This window comes from Nothobranchius furzeri, chromosome 16, assembly GCF_043380555.1.
Source record: "Nothobranchius furzeri strain GRZ-AD chromosome 16, NfurGRZ-RIMD1, whole genome shotgun sequence".
Taxonomy (NCBI): domain Eukaryota; kingdom Metazoa; phylum Chordata; class Actinopteri; order Cyprinodontiformes; family Nothobranchiidae; genus Nothobranchius; species Nothobranchius furzeri.
This window is the reverse complement of record NC_091756.1, coordinates 42,118,240-42,141,349: the sequence shown is the minus strand read 5'-3', so window position 1 is coordinate 42,141,349 and position 23,110 is coordinate 42,118,240. Positions and strand designations below refer to the sequence as shown.

General features: G+C 41.9%; 1 protein-coding gene across 1 annotated transcript in view; it reads left to right on the top strand.

The window, feature by feature from the left end:
- Window positions 1-12,644: 12,644 nt before the first annotated feature.
- cpxm2 (carboxypeptidase X (M14 family), member 2) overlaps window positions 12,645-23,110 on the top strand; it is a 57,417-nt gene continuing 46,951 nt past the window's right edge. The window contains exons 1-2 of the mRNA XM_015962983.3: window positions 12,645-13,083; window positions 17,486-17,581. Coding sequence (XP_015818469.3) covers window positions 12,735-13,083; window positions 17,486-17,581 — 445 coding nt within the window. The 5' untranslated portion in view covers window positions 12,645-12,734. The remainder of the gene's footprint in view (window positions 13,084-17,485; window positions 17,582-23,110) is intronic.

The window sequence follows — 23,110 nt, the reverse complement described above, 5'->3', positions numbered from 1 at the left end:
ATGTCTCTGGTTTCATCCTCATCCCCATTTAGTCTTGAGTCACATCAAACTTAATAACATTAGGCTGAATGTGACGGATACTTGACCTTTTTATTAGTCATGGTAGAAAATTCTGTCAAGACCACCAAGAAAAAATATCACATCCTGCTCAAAAGTCAAATTGAAAAGGCCTCCTTTGAAACTGTTTGGTTTTACTGGGTTAATTGCAAATTTATTCAAATAACAAAGAAAAAATCTATCTGTGCAACAAATATTTGCAATCCATCCAGCTGATCGAATGTTCCGCTTTTGTTGGAGCAAACAAAAGAATGCACAGGAAAAAAATCAAGGCTTTTAAAGCCAAAAATAGCAATAAAGCAGTAGTTTTATTGTATTATTGACTGTAATGGAAAATAGGCAGAGGATATTAAACAAAATAGTCCTGTTCTGTTCTATTTCCAAACATTTGTTGGAGGGCCTCAGCAGAAAACATCTGTTTGTGATATACAGTGCTATGTGGTTTTATATGTTTTGGACACATGCTGAAGTAATAAAAATGATCCCTGGAAAACTGATTTCTGCCCTGCCTCTTTTCTTTAAAAAATCTAAAAAAAAAAATAAAAATAAAAAACCCTCACTTTTATAAAAAATATAAAAAACAAAAGCCAGCGCCAGCTTTTGAAAATGCTGTCTGTCATTTGTCCCAATGGTTGTCTTGTTTCCTTCTTCCTAGTGGATCCATTTATTCATTTCTATCTGTTTCAGTTGTCAAAAGTGCTGCTAAAACAGATGTTTTTCTGTATTTTCCCCATCCTCTCAAGCCTCCAGTGCCCTTGCAGTGGAGCCTCTGTTTAGCCAAGTCGAATGCATCCAGGGTCTGCATTAGCTCCCACCTCAAATTTCAGCCCAGCTGTTCAGAACAGGGTCAGATTCCTAATGCGGTTACATCTGTGTCTGGGTGGATCTTCATCTCTATGAGGCAGTTAAATAGACATGTCCTTTCAGTGATTTTTGCGCCACAAAACAAGACTTTAATGCTGTGTTTTTGATTGTGGCTGCTCAGGGCTGTACAATAAAACCTGTATGATATTTTATTTTGCCATTCACGTGTCAACAAAGTACACATTTCTGAGGGAACTTTTGGGGCAGATGAAAGATTAACTGGAAAATAAACATTTTGGCAGCAAAGAACTCACATAAAGAGACAAGCTCATCTCTGTTACATTGTGTCCATGTGAAAATCCCTTCTTGCCATTCAAAGTCAAAACTGGTAAAAGAGAACATCTGGCCTGTTTTGGTCCCATCCAGCTGGAGCTAATCCCAGCTGTGCGCAGTCTCAAATAGAAGTTACAAACACAGGTGTTCAGGAAGGAAGAGTTTAAAGAAGAATCTGAGGGCAGTGATGTACCAAGATCCACAAAGGACTTACAAAGGTTGTGACGATTAAAGTGATTCACATCAGCAAAGCTCATCCATGAGGTGGGGTTTTAAACAGAAGCATTGGTGGCTTTTATTTATTTAGACTCCATTAGGGCTGCACGGTGGAACTGTTGGTAGCACTGTTGCCCTACAGTGAAAAGGTTGCAGGTTCAATTCCTGATTGTGACTTTTCATTGTACAATAAGCATGTTCTCCTTATGTATGTGTGGACTTCCTCCCATGGATAAAATGTATGCATGTTAGGTTTGTTGTAGACTGGATGTGTGATTGGTTGTCCTGTGATGGACTGGTAACCTGTACAGGTATTTTTATTTTTTACCACAGGCCATAAAAGACGGGTGGAGGCAGCAATAGCTCAGGAGGGAAAACTGGTTGTCCAGTAATCAGAGGATTGTAGGATCGATCCCGGCAGACAACGCTGCTGTTGCGTCCTCGGTCAAGACACTTCAACCCACTTGCCTGCTGATAGTGGTCCAAAGGACCTGTGGTGCCAGTGTTTGGCTGCCTCGCCTCTGTCAGTGTGCCCCAGGGCAGCTGTGGCTACAATGTAGCTCATCACTGCCAGTGTGTGAATGTGTGTGTGCATGGGTGCGCATGCTGACATCGCGATAATGATATATTTGCAATATATTGTGCAGCCGTATTTCTGATAGAAAATAGATGGTGAAACTCTAGGATTTGAGCCTGACACATCTACATCACAGTGTCACTAAAGGTTCATGGAGCCACCCATCTCGACTCACTACAGGGAAGTCTGTTGTTGGTTTAGCATCTAGGAAACAGCAGCGAATGTCTTGGACATTGACATAAATATACTGTACATCTCCTTTCCATAGGCTCCAATATCACGTTTTTGTACTAAAATGGGAGGTGGCCACCACCGCCATTTTGACCATGTCACAGGTTCTGTCAAGCCCAGACAATAAAAGGGAAGAAAGGAGGAGCTGAGGGTGGGGCTGTAAGGCTGGGATCAACTGACGACACCCGGTGGAACTAGCTACAAGCTAACCTGAAGCTAACCCAAAGCTAATGCGGAGGTAGGAGCTAAGCTAACGGAGGTAGCAACCTAGCTACAACCGGAGTTAACAGTGCACAACACCAGAGCTTCTGAGTCAGGGATACGCCGGGCTGACCGCTGGGTAAAACCGGGTGGAACACAGAGGTCTCCGAGACCTCCACAAGCCGGCAGCCCACGCATCAAACAGAAGCCGCGATCAGACAGATGCGCCGAGCTGCGGGGAGACCAGGCCAGCAGCCCGCGCATCAAACAGAAGCCGCGATCAGACAGAGATGCGCCGAGCTGGGGGGAGAACCAGCTGTCAGCCCGTGCAGCAAACAGAAGCCGCGATCAGACAGATGCGCCGAGCTGCAGGGAGACCCAGCGGTCAGCCCGCGCAGCACACAGAAGCCGCGATCAGACAGAGATGCACCGGGCTGCGGGGAGGGGAGAAACGGGTGGAAAACATTGGTCTTCCGAGAGCTCCACAAGCCGATAGTCGGAACCCAGCTCCACCAACATGTTATATTTCAACCCATTTTCTAAAGTGCAGCATTATGTTAAATGCACTGGGTTTTACCCTATTAAATTTAAATTTCATGGTTAAACAGTACATGTTAAAATCTAAGCTCAGCTCAGCAGTGACCTAAAATACATAATATAATTTTACTTAAAGAAAAAAATGAAGTGGAGACTCCTTGGACGCTCTATTAGTGCAATTAATGCCACAGCAAGTCATTTTGTCCAACAATTGCACAAAAATATATCCAAAACAGAATACACAAACACAGAGACTCAAAATCCCGGAACAGTTTCCAAGCCAGACCGAGGCTCTACTGAGGCCTTTCCACGGAGCTAGCTCTGTGGTCACGTGGGTCTGAGGCGGCGGTCACGTGGGTCGGATGCTCATTAAGTATACAGAATTTTAGGCTTTTAATACACTTAAACAGAAGAGTGAGAAAAAAATTCACCCCCCTTAGAGTTGTCATGAGTGTAAACTAGATCATTTAAACCAAAAACATGTTTTGGTACCAGGCTGTAAACATGTTTATTTCTGCTGTGAAATTGGTATTTTTAACATGGGAGTCAATGAGGATTTGCTCGCTTCTGACACCAGCCCCCAGCGGATGAGGGTGGAACTGCAATTTTTGGTACTTCCGGGTTGGGCCCAATTTTAGAGCTGCATTGTGGGGGCTTGGGCTTGGATAGTAGAAGCTAACTGTTAGCATTAGCAACTCCACCACACAGCAGAACTCCTCCAGGTTCTGTGTTTTATCTGTGGAGATTAAACATCAAAATTGCAGAGAAAACAGTGTTAGTGGTAGAGTAGCATAGCTCTTATCCAATCAGAGGCTAGATGTCCAGATATCAGAAAATAAGACTCCAAATCCTGCCGTATGAAGCTCAGCGCTAATCTGACTCACTTCTAGTTCCTGAAACAGGTGCACAGGAGATTTATTTCCCCCAGAGGGTGACTAACAAGGCATTCATTCCTACTAAAGACCAAAGCAAATGTATTAAAATATGAATAAAGTTGACCAGTAGCGGTTTTAGGCACGGGCAGACAGGGCAGTTGCCCGGGGCGGCATTTTTTCATGACACAAAAGGGGCGCACAAGCGCTGAGTATAAAAAAAAAAGGAAATCTGCGCTGCACCGAGGTTTTCTATTATCTGTCATATGACAGTGTCTGGATTGGAAACAGCAAGTTGGCGCCCCCTGCAGCTGCAGGCGCTCCTGCTGACTGAGAACGTTCACGTGCACCGTGTGTCTATGAAGAACAGGAAGGGGAGGGGTGCGGCGGGGGAATTCACCTCTGCGTCTTTCCCAAATGAAATGAGCTAGGGGCTGAATCAACTGTATTAACATGGCTAAAGTCAATCACATCTAGATGTTCTTCCATATTTCATTCATAATATCATAAACACAGGCCTATCATTCTTTCAGGTTTCTCTGAATTGTGTGAAATGGCCGAATAAAAAAAGGAAAAACAAAACGATTTTGTGGTCACCCCCCCATCAAGGTCAAATTGTTTAGTCCTGACTAAAGGAAACTTACGGAGTCAAGAGCCAAACAGAAGAGATGAACATAAAAAGGCTAAAACCACCAGGTGCCCCATTCAGGGGGGAAAAAAAAGAAAAAAGAGGAGAAAGATAAAGGTATGTAGCTCTCATGATGCATGTTTTCAATTTTTTGAACCAGTTAACTGGGATTTTAACGGTTAAATGCGGTCAACTAATTGCTAACAGAGCTAATAGGGCTGAAATATTGAAACGAATAATCAAATGGTTCGAAAAAAGTCCTTGAATCGTTTTTTACTGATTCAAACTAGGATTTGTTAAATGCTCACTGCAGCCTGTGGCCTGCCTGAACAACAACAAACACATGTTGATCATGTTCACATAATAAATAAAACTACTCTACAAGCAGAAGAAAACACCCCAGTCACCACTAACTATCCTGTTTATTTATTGCAGATGGCTGCACTGATTATTTTTTACATGATTTGTTCTGTAAAAGTTGGTATTTTTTGTAGTCTAGAGTTTTTTTATGTCAGTTTAAATTACAATTTCAGAGGCAATTCTAAAATATTATGGATCATGAGATCTATTGGAGATCTACCCCAACTTTTGGACTGCTCTGCCAGTTACTGTGGCTCAAGCTGAGAGGAGCTTTTCAAAACTTGATCAAGTCATACCTGAGGTCACCTATGTTTCAGGGGCGGCTCACTAACCTGGCTCTGATTAGTATCAATCACTCAGTAGGGGAGCAGATTTCATGTGATGACATTATTGATGACGTTGCATCAAGGTTAGGTTTTAATTTTAGTTTGTGTTTTCTGTTGTAAGTGCATAGTGATTATCTTTAGTTTGTTATGTGTGAAATATTTTTGCTATTTAGAATATTTATTATCTATTATGTTCATATATTCTTAATATTTAGTTATTGTTTGTTTTTGTATATTTGATTCTATATATTTTGATACAGTATATAATCTATAGTGCTTTACATTCTGACAACTTCATAGTAATTAATATAAATATGTGCAACTTAGAAAAATGAATGTTCAATAGTCATTCTAATAAAACATGCCTGTTTGTAGAAAACATGCGTGTGTTCATGCAGGTGGGGTGGTGTGGTGGTGGTGGTGGTGGTGGTGGTGGTGGTGGGGGGGGGGGGGGGTTGGGGGGGGGTGCGCTCAAAGGGGGCCTCGCCCGGGGAGTAATTCGATGTAGAACCGCCACTGAAGTTGACCTTTAAAGGTGCAAGAATGAAGTAAGAATGTCACCCTGTGGTCAAAATTGGGTACTGCAGCCTGTGTTTAAACAAATGAGTGACTCAGTCTCTGATGAGAAGTGAAGAAGAGTCATCCACAGTAAGTTTATAAGTAGCTAAATATATTTCACTGTGAAATTGAGTTGTTGGTTATTGAAACAGTAGCTAGAGGTGTTTTTAGAGCTGACTATTTACATCTAATTCATCGTTAGCATTGTTAGCTCAATGTTAGCTTCCAGCCTGCTTCACCCATTGCTAGAGTAAGATGCTGTGGCTTCTTGGAAGTACAAGAAATAACTTCTTGGTCACTCTTTTTAATGGCTGAGCTCTTTAAACAATTTTGGAGCTTTTCACTGGCTGGTGTGACATTACAAATGCGCTACAGCGTTAGCTTGCAACAGACTCCGCAATCCCTTGGACTCAGAAATTGTAAACCATTACTACATCCTTATAGTTAATTTAATTTTTTTATGGAAGAGAAACTCACAACCCCCCACAATTAGCATGAAATGGCACGACAACAGCAACAGCAAGAGAACACAAATTTAAATATACACAAATAAAATTATAATTTAGAGCTAAAAGGAAAAAACAGAAATAAGGTTGAGCAATTACATCACAGATTACAGCGGAGACGATGCAGCATAAGAAACAATTCCTTCAAAGGCTGATGAGTACATTAGGGTTTAAAGTTTTGATTTAAACAACACTAGAGTTGGGGCAGATCTGAGGTCCTGGGGGAGCTGATTCCACATGTGAGCAGCATAGTAGTAAAAACAGGTGTGAAGGAAATCTGTTTCAATGTAACCTTCCTTTCAACATGATTGAGACTGTTTTGTGATTATTTCACTGTAAAATTCTTACTTATTGTACCTTTAAACTCAACTGTGATCACATCAGCTCACGTGAATCACCTTCACTGATGAAAAACGCTGGACGTTTAAAATCCAAAGAAGAAAACCACAAAGCCTTGGAGACTTCACCTCTCTCCTGCTTTGCGTGTGTCAGTCTCTCAATTTGACCATCACTGTGTTTCACACAGTTTCCATGGACACAGGAACATTTTCACCAAGTCCAGCTGCAGTTACATTGCCTCTGTCATTTCACTAATCAAACATATTCTCAGATAAATTAAACCGATTAATGCAGCACAAATGCAATAGAAACTTGTCTAATATATAAGGTGTAACAAAGTCACATTTAAAAGCTCAAGATTGGATAAATTCTGATGTTTTCAATCCTCTCATTTAAAAAAGGCATCTTTTCACACATTTCTTGTGCATTGAAAAAAATTGCATCATTGCAGTCAAACTCTGATAGTCCAATCTAATTAAACAAATTTTCTTACAATGTGAGATTTGGCTTGCAAATCATTCTTATGTTAGTGCAGCTTTCATTAATAACAGTAAAGTCTATAATGATGCTGCAAAGCAAATGAAAACGCTACAGCTCCAGTAACGCGCTTTGTTCTGGATCCTGGCTGAATGTGCTCTGTGGCATTTCTGTGCACATGTAAACAAGTAAAATAAATTACTATATAGAAATATAAATATTATTTCTATCCTCCGATTCTGTAAGACTCTCCTCCTCCTCATGTATTACAAGGTGACAAAGTAGCAGCAGAAATGTATTTGCCAGTGAGTCGCAAGAATGTCACTCCAGGGCAGGCAATGGTATACAATTAATGAGAATACAGCCAGGGATTTCTTCCAGTAGGAGATTACACACAGAGGCAGGAGCCTTCACTCCTCCGCCTTGTGGCATTCTCTGCTGAGAAAGACAGGTATTGTCATAACGGCGAGTCTCAAGCTGCTCTGCTTCACAGCCTGATAAGCAGCTGTTTGCTTTGCCTGTTCTAGACTAAAGCAGATATTGTAATGTAGAAAACATGGCTGTTTCAGCTTTAGGCCCAGCATATTTTATTCTGCTTTATTTCTCTTTTCTTGCTTTAAATAGCAACTCAAATATCTGCAGCCCAGTAACAAAATGTAGATATCCTGAAACGGTTGGCTTTGTAGAAAAGTCATTTTTGATTTAGGTCCTCCGTCTCTGTTTGTTCTTGCACACACACACACACACACACACACACACACACGCACGCACGCACGCACGCACGCACGCACACACGCACGCACGCACACACGCACCAAAACAATTTTTATGCTCTTTTACTCCTAAACATCCTTATCCTCCTTGCATGTTTCCACCATTGTGTTCATAAAAAATCCTGATCTTTGTGTTTGAAATTTTCTTCTATCTTTCTTTAGAGCATCAGTGAAACTTTTATAGTACATGTAGAGATGAATAAATTAAGTAGTTAAGAAGAAAAGCAGGAAACATCAATACTCATACCATCACTACTACTACTACTACTACTACTACTAACTTTACTACTACTACTACTACTACTAATAATAATAATTATTATTATTATTTTTAAAATAACAGCAATAGTAGTCATTGCTAAATAATCAGCTCACTTTGATTGAACTTTATTGCAGATAAAGTTGTTAAAATTTGAGTCTATAAAAAATCCCCTTTTTTTTCTCTGTGCGTGAGCTGTGGCTACATTGTAGCTCATCAAAACCAGCGTGTGAATGTTTGTGTATGTGGGTTAATGACTGGTTGTGTTGTATAATGCCTTGGGTTGTCGTGGAACTCTTGAAGGGGCTGTACACAATCAATTTACCATTTGATCCAGCATCTTTCACTGAGTTTTTAATTAGTATGTTGTTTTAAAGGTCTCAGAGCACTAGTACATCTATGCAAGAATAAATAAAATAATTTAAGCTCACTGTTTTTGTACAACCTTTACTCTGCACGCTGTGACTCTGAAATGACTGGTCATGAAAAACCACTAATGGAAACTATCATACAGGTGAAACTCATAACAATTGGAATATGGTGCAAAAGTCCATTTATTTCAGTAATCCATCTTAGACTGAGAGACCATCTAAAGCAGGGGTGTCAAAAATGCGGCCCGCGGGCCGGATCCTGCCCGCAAGCGGGTTAAATCCGGCCCGCGAGATGGTTGTGTAAACTTTATTTTCATACTTTACAATGTAGAGTGAAAATAAACGTATCATTGTGAGCAAGTTTTCTCTGTAATGAGTATAAATAAAACAAAGCTGCGCTCAAGGTTCACACAAGAACTTGAATCCCATCCTGAAGTTGGCTGCCACTCAGGATGTGACTTCTGATATTGATGTGCTGCTGAAAGCTAAAAGATGTTAAGTAAAATGAGTCAAATATACTTTAAGTGCTGCATGAAACTGAACTTGCCATGTGATCTGTAAGCTCTTTGAATCACAGGAATGTTTTTTTTATTTGTTGATTTTTTTATTTTTATTTTTTCAAAATTTCAAGTACATTTCAGGTGTTGTACTTGTGCTACACTGTCCTCAGGCTCCAGCCTCGTTTTATATTGATTGTATTAAAACAAAGAAAACAATATGAAGTTTTTTTTTTTTTAATTTACCGGTCCGGCCCACTTGGGACTAGATTTCCCTCAATGTGGCCCCTGAGCTAAAATGAGTTTGACACCCCTGATCTAAAGGCTCAGGAACTCTCTGCAGGTGTTTAGGGTGCATTAGCTGATTAGGGTGTGACACTATGAGTCTAGAATATTGAAGTTTTTCACGATATTCTAACTGTCTGAGATTTTGAATGTGGGGTTTTCATCAGCTGTAAACCATAATCATCACAGTTATAACAAATAAAGGCTTGAAATATCTGGCTTTGCATGGAACGGGTCTATCTCATATATTAGTTTCATCTTTTAAGTTGAATTACTGACATTAATTAACTTTTGCACCATATCCTGTGTGGCAGCAAACAGCTGAATTGGAGCTATTTAGAGGTGTGCATGAAGGCGTCATTTTTCATGTCTCCATTTCTCTGTCGTCGTCGTCGTCTTCCTCCGCTTATCCGGATCCGGGTCGCGGGGGCAGCATCCCAACTAGGGAGCTCCAGGCCGTCCTCTCCCCGGCCTTGTCCACCAGCTCCTCCGGCAGGACCCCAAGGCGTTCCCGGACCAGATTGGAGATGTAACCTCTCCAACGTGTCCTGGGTCGACCCGGGGGCCTTCTGCCGGCAGGACATGCCCGAAACACCTCCCCGGGGAGGCGTCCAGGAGGCATCCTGACCAGATGCCCAAACCACCTCAACTGGCTCCTTTCGATCCGGAGGAGCAGCGGTTCTACTCCGAGTCCCTCCCGAATGTCCGAGCTCCTCACCCTATCTCTAAGGCTGAGCCCGGCCACCCTACGGAGAAAACTCATTTCGGCCGCTTGTATCCGCGATCTCGTTCTTTCGGTCATTACCCAAAGCTCATGACCATAGGTGAGGATTGGGACGTAGATCGACCGGTAAATCGAGAGCCTGGCTTTCTGGCTCAGCTCCCTCTTCCCCACGACAGATCGGCTCAGCGTCCGCATCACTGCAGACGCCGAACCAATCCGCCTGTCGATCTCCTGATCCCTCCTACCCTCACTCGTGAACAAGACCCCGAGATACTTAAACTCCTCCACTTGAGGTAGGACCTCTCCCCCGACCCGGAGGTGGCAAGCCACCCTTTTCCGGTCGAGAACCATGGTCTCAGATTTGGAGGTGCTGATCCTCATCCCAGCCGCTTCACATTCGGCCGCGAACCTACCCAGCAAGAGCTGAAGGTCAGAGCTGGATGAAGCTAGGAGGACCACATCATCCGCAAAAAGCAGAGACGAGATTCTCCTGTCACCCAACTCGACACACTCCACACCACGGCTGCGTCTAGAAATTCTGTCCGTAAAAGTGATGAACAGAACCGGTGACAAAGGGCAGCCCTGGCGGAGTCCAACCCTCACTGGGAACAGGTCCGACTTACTACCGGCTATGCGGACCAAACTCACGCTCCTCTGGTAAAGGGACTGAATGGCCCTTAACAGAAAGCCACCCACCCCATACTCCTGGAGCGTCCCCCACAGGGTGCCCCTGGGGACACGGTCATAAGCCTTCTCCAAATCCACAAAACACATGTGGATTGGTTGGGCAAACTCCCATGCCCCCTCCATCACCCTTGCAAGGGTATAGAGCTGGTCCACAGTTCCACGGCCAGGACGAAAACCACATTGCTCCTCCTCTATCTGAGATTCAACTATCGATCGGACCCTCCTCTCCAGTACCTTGGAGTAGACCTTTCCAGGGAGGCTGAGGAGTGTGATCCCCCTATAGTTGGAACACACCCTCAGGTCACCCTTCTTAAAGATGGGGACCACCACCCCGGTCTGCCACTCCCTAGGAACTGCCCCCGGGGCAGTTCCTAGGGAGGCATTTCTCTGTGTATTATGTAAAATCCTCTAGTCCTCCAGGCTGCCTTTTTCTTATCCCCTTTCTTTTCTTCCTCCTCTCAGATGGCTCAGGATGGGTGTAGTCTGGATGAAGAGTGGGTGAAGAACGAGTGCCTGCAAAGCTGGCGAAGGACTGTGCCAGCAGTACACAGAGCCTGGCAGCCTTGAGCTGTCCACCCACTCCAGGTCCTTTTCTTCTGTGATTAGCCTGCAGACTCACCTCCTTTTGTCTCTATTTAAACATTCTCTCAGTCTCAGGTGTTATACTGATCACCATTCACCCCTTTTCTGCATACAGTGTTATATCCAATGAACCTGTGTATTTGTTACAATTATTACATCAAGCTATCAGTAACTGTGCTTCTAGTCAGAATCTCAAAAGTTGTGTTAAAACCAACAGCTCTTCAGGACTTGCTCAGTTGCAGGATTTGTGTTGTGAATGAGAATCTTTGTGATCTGTTGTTGTTCCTCAATGAGAAAAGGGAAAAAAAGAAGGTAAAAAAGTATTTTCTGATGTGATGAGCCGTGACACACAGGGCATCCGTCCACCCCTGTGTTGGAACATGTCTTGATCCTGCTCAGTTTGTATGATTGCATTTCTGGCTAATGTGCAAAGCACCGCAGAGCGTCTGTATGCATGGGCTGAACAGGAACAGCTGCAAAAGGAGAAAATGAAAGCCAGCATGCAGAAAACACTTTTAAGAATAAAAAAAAGTCCATAACTCAGTCAGAAAATGGTTGTTATAACACATAAATTTGCGCTTTTGTGCCTAAAATCAAATCAAAGACACTTTATTAATCCCAGAGGGAAATTAGAGTTTCAGTACACACAATTCAGAGATCAGACATACATGGGCAAGACACATGACAAGAATGGGTAACTGTAGATCCTGATTTCCCCAGCGAGAGCAGCCATCTACGGCGCTCATCTACTGTACAGTCACAGGTGGGAGGGAGATCTTGGGAGAAGCAAAGAGCACATTGACTCCTACAGTTGATGACCTCGCCAGGCTGAAGTCCACCAATCCGAAGGCGGGGGGTTCGGGTTTTCACGGCATCTGTCTGCATTCCTTCGTGGGGGTTTTAGTTGCTTGCAGCTCAAGGCTACCAGGGCATCAGATTCAACAAACAGAGATCTGACTCCTAATAGTTGTTATATTTTTATTTTGACTTTTATATTGCATTTAAAATGTGCTTGTCATATTTTTTAGATAAAAAACAAACAACAGTAAATGTCTCAGCTGGGACGAGAGAAACCTTTCACCCTTTTACAGCAGCTACTTTAAAGACAAACTGTGAGGAGATGAAGATGAAAGCAGATCTTAGGTGTCAGGTCTTGTTTCTGTCCCTATACTCTACTTCTGCCCAGACCAATAAAATCACAGGACAATGTGTCGGCAAGCTGGGTGGGTTTGAATCAGATGTGTGTGTGTGTGTGTGTGTGTGTGTGTGTGTGTGTGTGTGTGCGTGTGTGCGTGTGTGCGTGTGCGTGTGTGCGTGTGTGCGTGTGCCTGTTTCAGTGTGAGTCACCTGTCTTTGTTCCTCCTCCTCTGTCTCTGATTTTTGTGTTTCTCCCTCCCTCATTGCTTTTTTCCCAGTCTGAGGCGTTCATGGACCCTCTGGCTCCTCTGTCTTTATTACTTATTTGGTGCTCTGAGAACTTTGTGAACTCTTCTTCTTGGAGTGGGAAGGGAAAGAGGGACGAGCAGTTGATGGGATGCAGCCCGACTGCAGCAGCAGGCTCATCTGGAGACGGCGTTTGGACTTCCAGCTGGAGATAATCCCCCCTCCCCGGGCCATGACGAGGCAATGCCTTTGGATGCCCCTGGCTCTGCTGCTCCTCTTAGGGCTTGCAGACCTGAGCTTTGGCTCTGCTGATGAGCACGAGGATTACTACATGCAGGAGATGCTGACAAGAGAACACTACAATCAGGTTCAAGTGCCAGAGACGCCCATTACCTCACCACCTGATGGTCAAGGACAGCCAAGGCGGAGCGAGACAATGCCTAAAGGGAAAGGAGAAAGTGACAAGAAGGCAGATAAAGGAATTGCTCCTGCAAAGTCAGGTAACCCTGTGGTCATATTATCAAGAAAACTTCTGACAGTAGAAAACTTTAAAGTTAAACTTTTGTGAAAGTTTTGCCACTAGATGACAGTGGATGACTATAGTGTGGCGAGTGTGAAGACGTCTGAATAAAATGGGCCAAAAATTTCAGAAATGCAAAAGAGGCATTTGTTTTAAGATTTTATACAAAATCTAGAAATTGTTTATGCTATTTTATTTGAGTTTTAAACAAGTCCTCATGAAATAGTAATTATTAGAAGCTTTGAATACATTTATGGACATCAGTAGACTAATGACCTCCTATTAGACACCTCCTTACTCCCAGCATTCACAGGTTATGTTTCTGTACGTCTTGCACAGCTGACGAATAAAAAGCATGCTTTGCAGAAGTAAAAAGGTGCAGAAACCCATGAAATCAGCAAGGTGTGTGAAGTCCTTGTAGGATTATGCATCACAGATCTCACCACATGAATCTCAGTGTGTGCAGTGACAGGTTTATATGTCTGTATCTTTGAAATAAGCCACGTGATCAGAGGACAGAAGGTGGTGTGAATAGACATTACGGAGAGAGTTCTGTGGACACTGATCTCATACCTTAGGCATCTGACTTCACATGTTTCAGCAGGTGGGACCACAGGAGGAGTCAAATATGCAGCCATCACACCTTCAGGGTGTTTTTGGGACGTGAACAATGCCTAAAACTGACTTTCAATAGAAGTTTAAAACATTTCAAATAAAAACTGTCCCAAAAAAAGTTCCAAACCCATGAGAAACTAGATCATACTTTAGTCGACACATGTTTTTGTGGGATGACGTTGTTCTGAATCAATGAAGTGATTTCATCTACAGAAGCTTGTCTGTTTTTAATGCAGCTCTGCCTAAGGGCTCAGAAATCACCAACATCCAGTATTAATGTCAGCTGGAGATGTCACTCAGGACTCACTTTATTTATGATATGCAACACGAGGGATACATTAAGTGTCTTGGATCTGGAAATCAGTGATGACATTAGAGTTGTTGAAATGCATGCCTTTTCTCAAAGTATTCACTTCCTCCACATTTTAATTTTTAATGGACTCAAACTCATTTTTTAAAATGCCAAATGATTTCACTGACCTGTTGCCAATGAGTTTTGAGGTTTGGCACATGTTCCAACATTTTTCTAGCATTTCATTTTTAATTAACATGTTTTAGAAAGTCTGAAGTTGGAGCATTGATGCGTTTATGCAAGAATACATTATAATTAAATTAAAATTGATTCAAGAGTCAGACAAAATTTCTTTTTTGTGCCCCAGTTACATCTCATGAAATGTTTATTTTTTTATTTACTACCAATTACATCTCATGAAATATTTATTTTTTTATTTACTACCAGTTACAGCTCATGAAATGTTTATTTTTTATTTACTACTTTAATAAGTAATTTTTTGTTTTAAAAAGCCATGCAAATGCTTTAAAATATAGATTTATTTTATTTTATGATAAAGAAGCTGATGTATTTTTTTTTTGGTCTAGAGCTTGTAAAGCACACAAATATTGAATATTTGTGAATATCAGTAAGAATAAAATTAAAGACTGGGCTCAAATTAAAAGTCATATCAATATTTCTTTGTAAATTAAATTATTATTTATTGCTATTATTTCTTCCAACACAGTTGAAAAAAGTTTTTGCATCTGAAAACATATAGAAATGTTTTGCATGGAATGTTTTGTGTGGAAATTTACATATATAAAAAAGTTTGAATAGATTAAAGAAAATAATTTGAAAACTTTGTCAACAAAATCTAAACATAAGTTGATTTAATTTATTAATGTTGTGGATGCTAGCAAAATCATGTTGGCTTTACTAAAGAAATTAAGTTAAACTAACAATGTTGAGCTGTGGAGTTGGAAAAACTTAAAAAGATTAGTTCAATCAGTTTTATTAAGTTGAGTCAGTTATTTTTTCTACAGTGCAAATTTAAACCTTAAGTATGGTTACACTTTGTTTTTGATCACTTCAGAATCACACCATGGGTTTCCTGTTTCACAGTAATGTCTTGTAGACCAGATGTTGGCACTTTCTGAACCGTGTGTTCATAAATGCATCTACAGCTCAGAGCATCGAGGAAGAAATGTCCTCTCGAAGGATAAAAGCTTTCAGATGTGTGGGAGATTTTGTCATGACCTAAGATGCTGCTATTCCATCTTCAGTCTGTGGAACGTGACACTCTGCCCCTGATCTGGCCTCATGTACAGGATGTTTTCATGACTGAACCTGGGGGCTTTTATCTATACATGATATCTCAATGCGTCAAAGCGCATGAAATAGGATGCCAATTAAATAAGCTAATCGGCTAATTTGAGAAAAAACCAAAGAGAAGTGTGCATGCCTATTAAACCATCTCTTTTTAAAATTCTATTTAACCCTTTAATGGGTCTCATGTACACAAAATGTAGTTTAAATCGTTGTTTCTTATTGTGGGCTGAAATACTTCCGGTAATTTCTTTCCTTCTTTATTTACAGTTCTTTAGCTATGTAGTTGAATGTTTTCCCACTTTTTTTTACTTGTATACTTAAATTTTCTATTTCTCATTTTTTACACATATCATATATGTCCACTTGCCCTTTAAAGATTTAAAGTGCTCTTCTTCAAGGACTTTTCCTTTGAACACTTTTCGCCATAATGCTCTTGTTTCAAAAAATGAATATCGTGTCGTGTGTGGAAAGTGTAAATGTTGAAGACAGAAAAAGAAGCATCATCCCTAAAAAATCTAACTACAGTAAAGTAGTACAGTAGGGCAGCATCTAAAGCATGGCCTTAAGAAATATGAAACATTCCAGCAAAGACCTGAAATAAGATTCATCAACCTCCAATTGATCTTAGATTAAGTAAGTATAAGTTTGTTTGAAACAGCAACATGCACAACAATACATTGACCAAGATAAATTCAGGTCGCTTAGAGAGACAATATGTAGTTTTTACCATTCATTTCTGGAAATATCCATCAAAAATGTTGTTGAAAATGAATGATATGATGCCCAGTTGTTGAAAAATATTGGCAGTTTTGTAACATCAAACCATTAAATCAGGTCATGGGAGCGGGTCTAAGGCTGTTTCTCAATGTCAAGGCGCCTTGCCTTGCGAGGTCTTGCGAGGCCAGGCACCTTGCTTACAAGGACACTGTCCTTCCTTGGTTAAAGAAAATGGTTAAATGGAACAGACTTGCATCACGTGACCGCGGCTTCCACGGCAGTCACGTAACGTCACGTGACACGGGAGCTAACGTTATATTTTATACGTGTAAATTTCAATATAAATATAAAACGAGAAATTGTGTATATGTTTATTAAATTAAAAATATAAGTGAGTTACTACCCGCTAGCCACCAAAGCTGCAACTGCTAAGCAACTAACCAACAACAGATAACTTCTTTGGATCTAAAAAAACATTTTAAATTAGCTGACTTACTTTTAAACTTGAAAATTGTCCCCGAAGTAGCTGCCGGCTTCTGATCCGCCATCCTTTTGAAAATACCGTGGTGTATTCTGGGTAATTTTTGACCAAGGCTAGGCTACAAGACACCTCCCGTGTGTCCTTGCTCAGCTAGCTAAACGGCTAACAAACGGAGAACACATGCCTCGGTAGAACATGAACACTGGAACCGATTGGAACACGTCTTGGCGGCTCCTGATGATGTATCTCCTAGGCAACCGGGGCGGGGCCAAGACATCAAGGCAAGGTTCCTTGACATTGAGAAACACCCTAAGTCTCTGAGCGACGCCATGTTTCCTTCTACGGGAGCCCATGAAGGTCATTCTTAAATGTTGTTGTTTTACACATTTACCTCTGCATTAACTGCCAATGATGAAAAGGGGGTGTAATGTACTTGTTATTTAGCTAAAGTTGTCACTCCCCAGGGCTTTTTGACCCTAATAGGCATCTGTTGGTAAGGTCTTAGTCAACACAAAAATACTGCTTGCTTGTAACAATTTAGGTATCTAATGCCCCCTATCGCCAGGGAAACTACACACTTCATGTCATTTTAAGTGACAGGTTTTAGCATAAATGCTAATTTCCACCTGCAGTCACTGAACATTTAGTGTTATTTTCCCCCAGATTTTACTAAATAAAGTTACAACCAAGGTTCCTTCCTGCAGTTTAGATGACTTTTCATGTCTGAAAGGTTCATCAATCTGAGTTAAGTTTCTTGAATAAAGAAAACATAATTGCTTTGAAAATGTTCTGGACAGTCAAAGTTTTATGAAAGGGCTTCAGGAAAAATGAAGAAACATTGCTGTTACTAACTGAAACATTGCTGTTACTAACTTTGAACGATTATAAGAACTTCTGCTCTGTAATATTCTACAGACATACATTTATTATAAATCTTTAAATTTTCATTTTCTCTCTTAATGAAAGCACCCAACAAAAAGATGGCGAAAAGCAAGAAGAACACCCTGAAGGATTCGAACAGCGCATCTGAAGGAGTTGGACAGTTCACCTCGATAAAAGAGGGTGAGTGAAAAACCAGAGTCACCTACTTGTTATGGGAAATTCATGATCTCCAACATCAGAGGGTCATTTCTCCACCTTCATCGGAGCCATTATGATGGGAAAAGAGAAACAAACTCTATCAGAGATGACAAATATTTTGGAAAGGAATAATGTGCTCAGAAAGAATAGTTCCCCTCAGAGGAAAAGTCTGGCATTATAGCTGATACTCTCAGGAGTGGAGTCTAGACACAGAGGCACTGATGTCCTCTTTAACTATGGAGGCTTTCTGTTTCCAGCGCTCATAACAAATTTCCTACGCTGAAGCCAGGATGTCTCAGTAGCTTTTCTTGCACGCCAAACGAAGGATTGAGCTTGACTTAGAATGCAGAGTGTGTGTGCTTTGGCAGATATTGACCTTAAAAAATGCACTCAGTTTAAGTTGTTTAAAGTTCAGGAAGTTGTTCTTCACAATGCTGGAAGAGCAGACGAGGGGTATGGATGAAGGGCTAATGTGCACATTTACGCTGAAGCTCCTAAGAGAAACCTTTCAGAGAAGTTGCAAAGCGGCCATCTTCAATCACAAAAAAGGGCATTCTTGTTCGGCTTCGACACTGTTTGTTTCAGATTAAGAGCTCAATTTCTCAGCTTTAGTTATAGTTTAAAAGTTTTATTGCTGTGCCACTGCCAGAGATGGAGCAGAACGAACTGCCTGCCACATGTGCACACCGACATGAGGGGAAGTTAATTAAACTGGGAGGAGAGTGTAAGACCAATAGGGATGTGAAATAGGCAGATGTTTCAACATTATTGTCATCAGATGTGGGGTGAATCTGTTTTCTCTTGGAATCACAAATGTGCTTTTCAAGCTGCAGAGGCTGATTGTGAAACCACAAATGCGGATTCTTGTGTAGTTATTTCATTTTTCTTTCAGTTAAAAATCAAGAAAATGACCTGATGAAGCTCCAATCAGGAATCATCAAACATGCCTTTCAGACAAGTGTTGCAATGAGTCCCATCCATCACTCTAAGGCTCATGCAATGCTAATGGCATGGAGGCAGAGGAGCATAACATTATCTGTGCGGTGTTCCTTCCAATTCTCTTGGATCATTTTTGATGTTCATTCTATCTTTTATTTTGAGACTTTTTTGTTGTCTCATGATAATTTAGTCATTTAATATAATGTTACTATTAATTTAGATTGTTTAAGTCTAATTTTCAGCTACATGATTTGTGGTCTTTCTGGATGTCTTTAGTGCAACACAAATGTTCATCAGTGGTTTAGCCATTTTTTTGTTTCTCATTATAATATTTCATATTTAAAATGTGTTTGATCTGTTTTTTTACCTGAGGATTGGTTCCCCTTGGATCTTTTTGGGCATCATACATGTTGAAAATAAACAAGGGCCCAATAAAGATCTGCCCAATGGATCCATTTGTTTTTGCCCTTGGTTTAATTGAAATATTGAAATAAAAAATGGCCCCAGTGTGTGTTAACACAACTAGCTAATCAATCAATTATATAGGAGCTACTAAATACATTTAGGAATCCAGATGTGGTCAGAAGGAAGACGAACATGTGACTTGGAAAATGGCCTCATAGTTAGTTTGAGATTGGCTGCTGTTAGTGTTTCAGAAACTGATGATCTGCTCAATCCCACCTATGTGCATTCCGAGGAGGAACCAGAGCTGGGAGACCTGAGGATGGACTGTCCAATCTCGGGGGCAGAAGTTGCTGAGGTAGTCAAACAACTACACAGTGGCGGAGCCCCGGGGGCGGATGATATTCGTCCTGGGTATCTCAAGGCTATGGATGTTGTAGGGATGTCGTGGTTGACACGTTTCTGCAACATCGCATGGTCATCGGGGGCAGTTCCTGTGGAGTGGCAGACCGGGGTGGTGGTCCCCATCTTTAAGAAGGGTGACCTGAGGGTGTGTTACAACTATAGGGGGATCACACTCCTCAGCCTCCCTGGAAAAGTCTACTCCAAGGTACTGGAGAGGAGGGTCCGATCGATAGTTGAATCTCAGATTGAGGAGGAGCAATGTGGTTTTCGTCCTGGCCGTGGAACTGTGGACCAGCTCTATACCCTTGCAAGGGTGATGGAGGGGGCATGGGAGTTTGCCCAACCAATCCACATGTGTTTTGTGGATTTGGAGAAGGCTTATGACCGTATTCCCAGGGCACCCTGTGGGGGACGCTCCAGGAGTATAGGGTGGGTGGCTTTCTGTTAAGGACCATTCAGTCCCTTTACCAGAGGAGCGTGAGTTTGGTCCGCATAGCCGGTAGTAAGTCGGACCTGTTCCCGGTGAGGGTTGGACTCCGTCTGGGCTGCCCTTTGTCACTGGTTCTGTTCATTACCTTTATGAACAGAATTTCTAGGCGCAGCCATGGTGTGGAGTGTGTCGAGTTTGGTGGTGGGAGAATCTCGTCTCTTCTTTTTGCATATGATGTGGTCCTCCTAGCTTCATCCAGCTCTGACCTTCAGCTCTTGCTGGGTAGGCTCGCGGCCGAGTGTGAAGCAGCTGGGATGAGGATCAGCACCTCCAAATCTGAGACCATGGTTCTCGACCGGAAAAGGGTGGCTTGCCAACTCCGGGTCGGGAGAGAGGTCCTACCTCAAGTGGAGGAGTTTAAGTATCTCGGGGTCTTGTTCACGAGTGAGGGTAGGAGGGATCGGGAGATCGACAGGCGGATTGGTTCGGCGTCTGCAGTGATGCGGACGCTGAGCCGATCTGTCGTGGGGAAGAGGGAGCTGAGCCAGAAAGCCAGGCTCTCGATTTACCGGTCGATCTACGTCCCAATCCTCACCTATGGTCATGAGCTTTGGGTAATGACCGAAAGAACGAGATCACGGATACAAGCGGCCGAAATGAGTTTCCTCCGTAGGGTGGCTGGGCTCAGCCTTAGAGATAGGGTGAGGAGCTCGGACATTCGGGAGGGACTTGGAGTAGAACTGCTGCTCCTCCGGATCGAAAGGAGTCAGTTGAAGTGGTTTGGGCATCTGGTCAAGATGCCTCCCGGACGCCTGAGGCCCCGGGGAGATGTTTCGGGCATGTCCTGCCGGCAGGAGGCCCCCGAGTCGACCCAGGACCCGTTGGAGAGGTTACATCTCCAATCTGGTCTGGGAACACCTTGGGGTCCTGCCGGAGGACCTGGTGGAGGTGGCTGGGGTGAGGATGGTCTGGAGCTCCCTAGTTGGGATGCTGCCCCCGCGACCCGGACCCGGATAAGCGGAGGAAGACGATAGAACCTCTGTCCCTCTCAAAACACACTGTTCACAATCAGAAAGTTCCTTCTTTTACACCAATATTAATTACGTGCTCTCAAATAGGACTGGACAATAATTCAATAACGATAGACATATGGTGCGATAGAAAAAATAATAGGTCAACAAAAACTTCAATTAAAAGATTCTTTTCTTTTCTTGAGTAGCTCATTACTAGATACGTACTCTCATCCAATCAAAAACACAGACCCAGGCATGCTCCATCGCCAAGCCCTACCCTCTCAAACCAAAAAAGAAAAATGTTGCAGCAAGGAGAGATAGAGGAAATTGTCCTGTAAAAAGGTTACAGTAGTTCACCAGAGCAGCGACATTTTGATTTTACAAGTATGACAACAAACACTCAACGGTCAGTGGAAGAATTTGCAGAAAATTTATTAAAAATCAAGTCTGGCGACACAATCAACTTGTTTTATCATAAAGTAATGACATCAAATGGCCAGGGCTGTACTTAACATATTTTCTACATTTTTTTAATAGCTATCAATAATTATTGATATTGATCAATATGGATTTATTTATCAATATGCTTTTTTTATATCCCTATAGCCCTACTCTCAAATGGACTCTTCAGCCCCTAAATTCTGTCACGCTGCGAGCGCAGGAGGATTGGACCCAAAATGCAGAGCAGTACACACCTCAAGGCAGGAGAGGTTGTATAAAGTAAAAATCCTTTTATTAGGAAAAACAAAACTGCAGGACTCTTAGCCAAAAATCTAAAGTTCTAAAGACAAAAACAAAAGCTCACTCATGGGCCAGGATCTATAGGTCTGTGGAGGACAAAGCAATGCTGACGCAAGAAAAATGAACCAACGACACATTGATACACAGACAGGGTTATATACACAGAGGGAACACGGATGGAAACAATCAGGGAAACAGGTAACAGGTGTGTGGGGAGTGAGACCAGGTGAGACTAATTAACTAAGTGGGGAAACTGACTAGGTAAAATTCATCTACAGAAAACATTAACAAGGATGGGATAACTAAATCTGAAATCACAAAGGGGGAATCTGAGGGAAACCTGGAGGGAGCTGAAGACCTAAGGGGCACAGAAACCTAAGGGGTAAACCTGGAGTGGGCTGGGAAACACAAGGAGGCACCTGAGGGGAATGCAGGACGCAGAACATGACAAATTCATGCAAATATCCCCCTCTAAAAATACACACAAAACAAAACAGATCCAACAAAAGACATTAAGAAAGACAAAGAAAAAATGATTGAAACCACTACAAGAAAAAGGCAAAATAACATAAAAATAAATACAAACACTGGACTCGTACAGCAAACATAATCCCAAGAATCCATGGAACCCCAAAAATACACAAACAGATCACCCCGCTTAGACCAATAGGAGACAGCATAGGTACACCAATGTACAACATGGCAAAGGAAATCAGCAAAAATCACAGCTCATTATTAGGCAACACAGACCAACATAGCAAAAACAGCACAAAACTGGCAAAATAACTAAAAAAGATGACAATAGAAAACAACGACACACTAATCTCACACGACGTTACATCCCTGTTCACAAAAACACCAACCCCAAAACCATCAACATAGTAGTAAACAGAATCAGACAGGACAAAACCCTACACAAAAGAACAAACCTCACAACATGACATAACACAACTGGTAGAACTGGAAGCAAACTCCACACACTTCACATACGACAGAACAATATATAAACAACTGCAAGGCTTCACCATGGGTAACCCAACCAGCCTTTGCAAATTTTTCATGGAAGACTTAGAAAAAAAAGCCATAACCACTGCCCCCCCCCCCCCCCCCAAACTACAAAATAAAATTATGGAAAGAAATTCTACGTGTACGACATACTAGAAATCATACCAAGAGGACAAACGGAGACACTAACAGAACACCTGAACAATGTCGATGACACAAACAACATATCCATGAGGACAAAATAAAAAGCAGCATAGCATTCATGGACATGAAAATAACTAGACAGAGTGGCGGGACCCTGAACATAAATACAAACAGGAAACTTAAACACACAGACCAGTATTTATTATGGACATCAGAACAATCTACTATACATAAAATGTCAGTGATCAGAACATTATACCACAGAGCAACCATAATAACAGAAGAACGAGACCATAAACAAGAGGGCCAACATATACAAAATGCTTTAAAGACCTGCAGATACCAGACATGGGCAACAAACAAATAAAACAACATACAACAACAAAATGAAAAGAACAACCAAAACAAAGAACCAGAAATCCAGAAAATAAA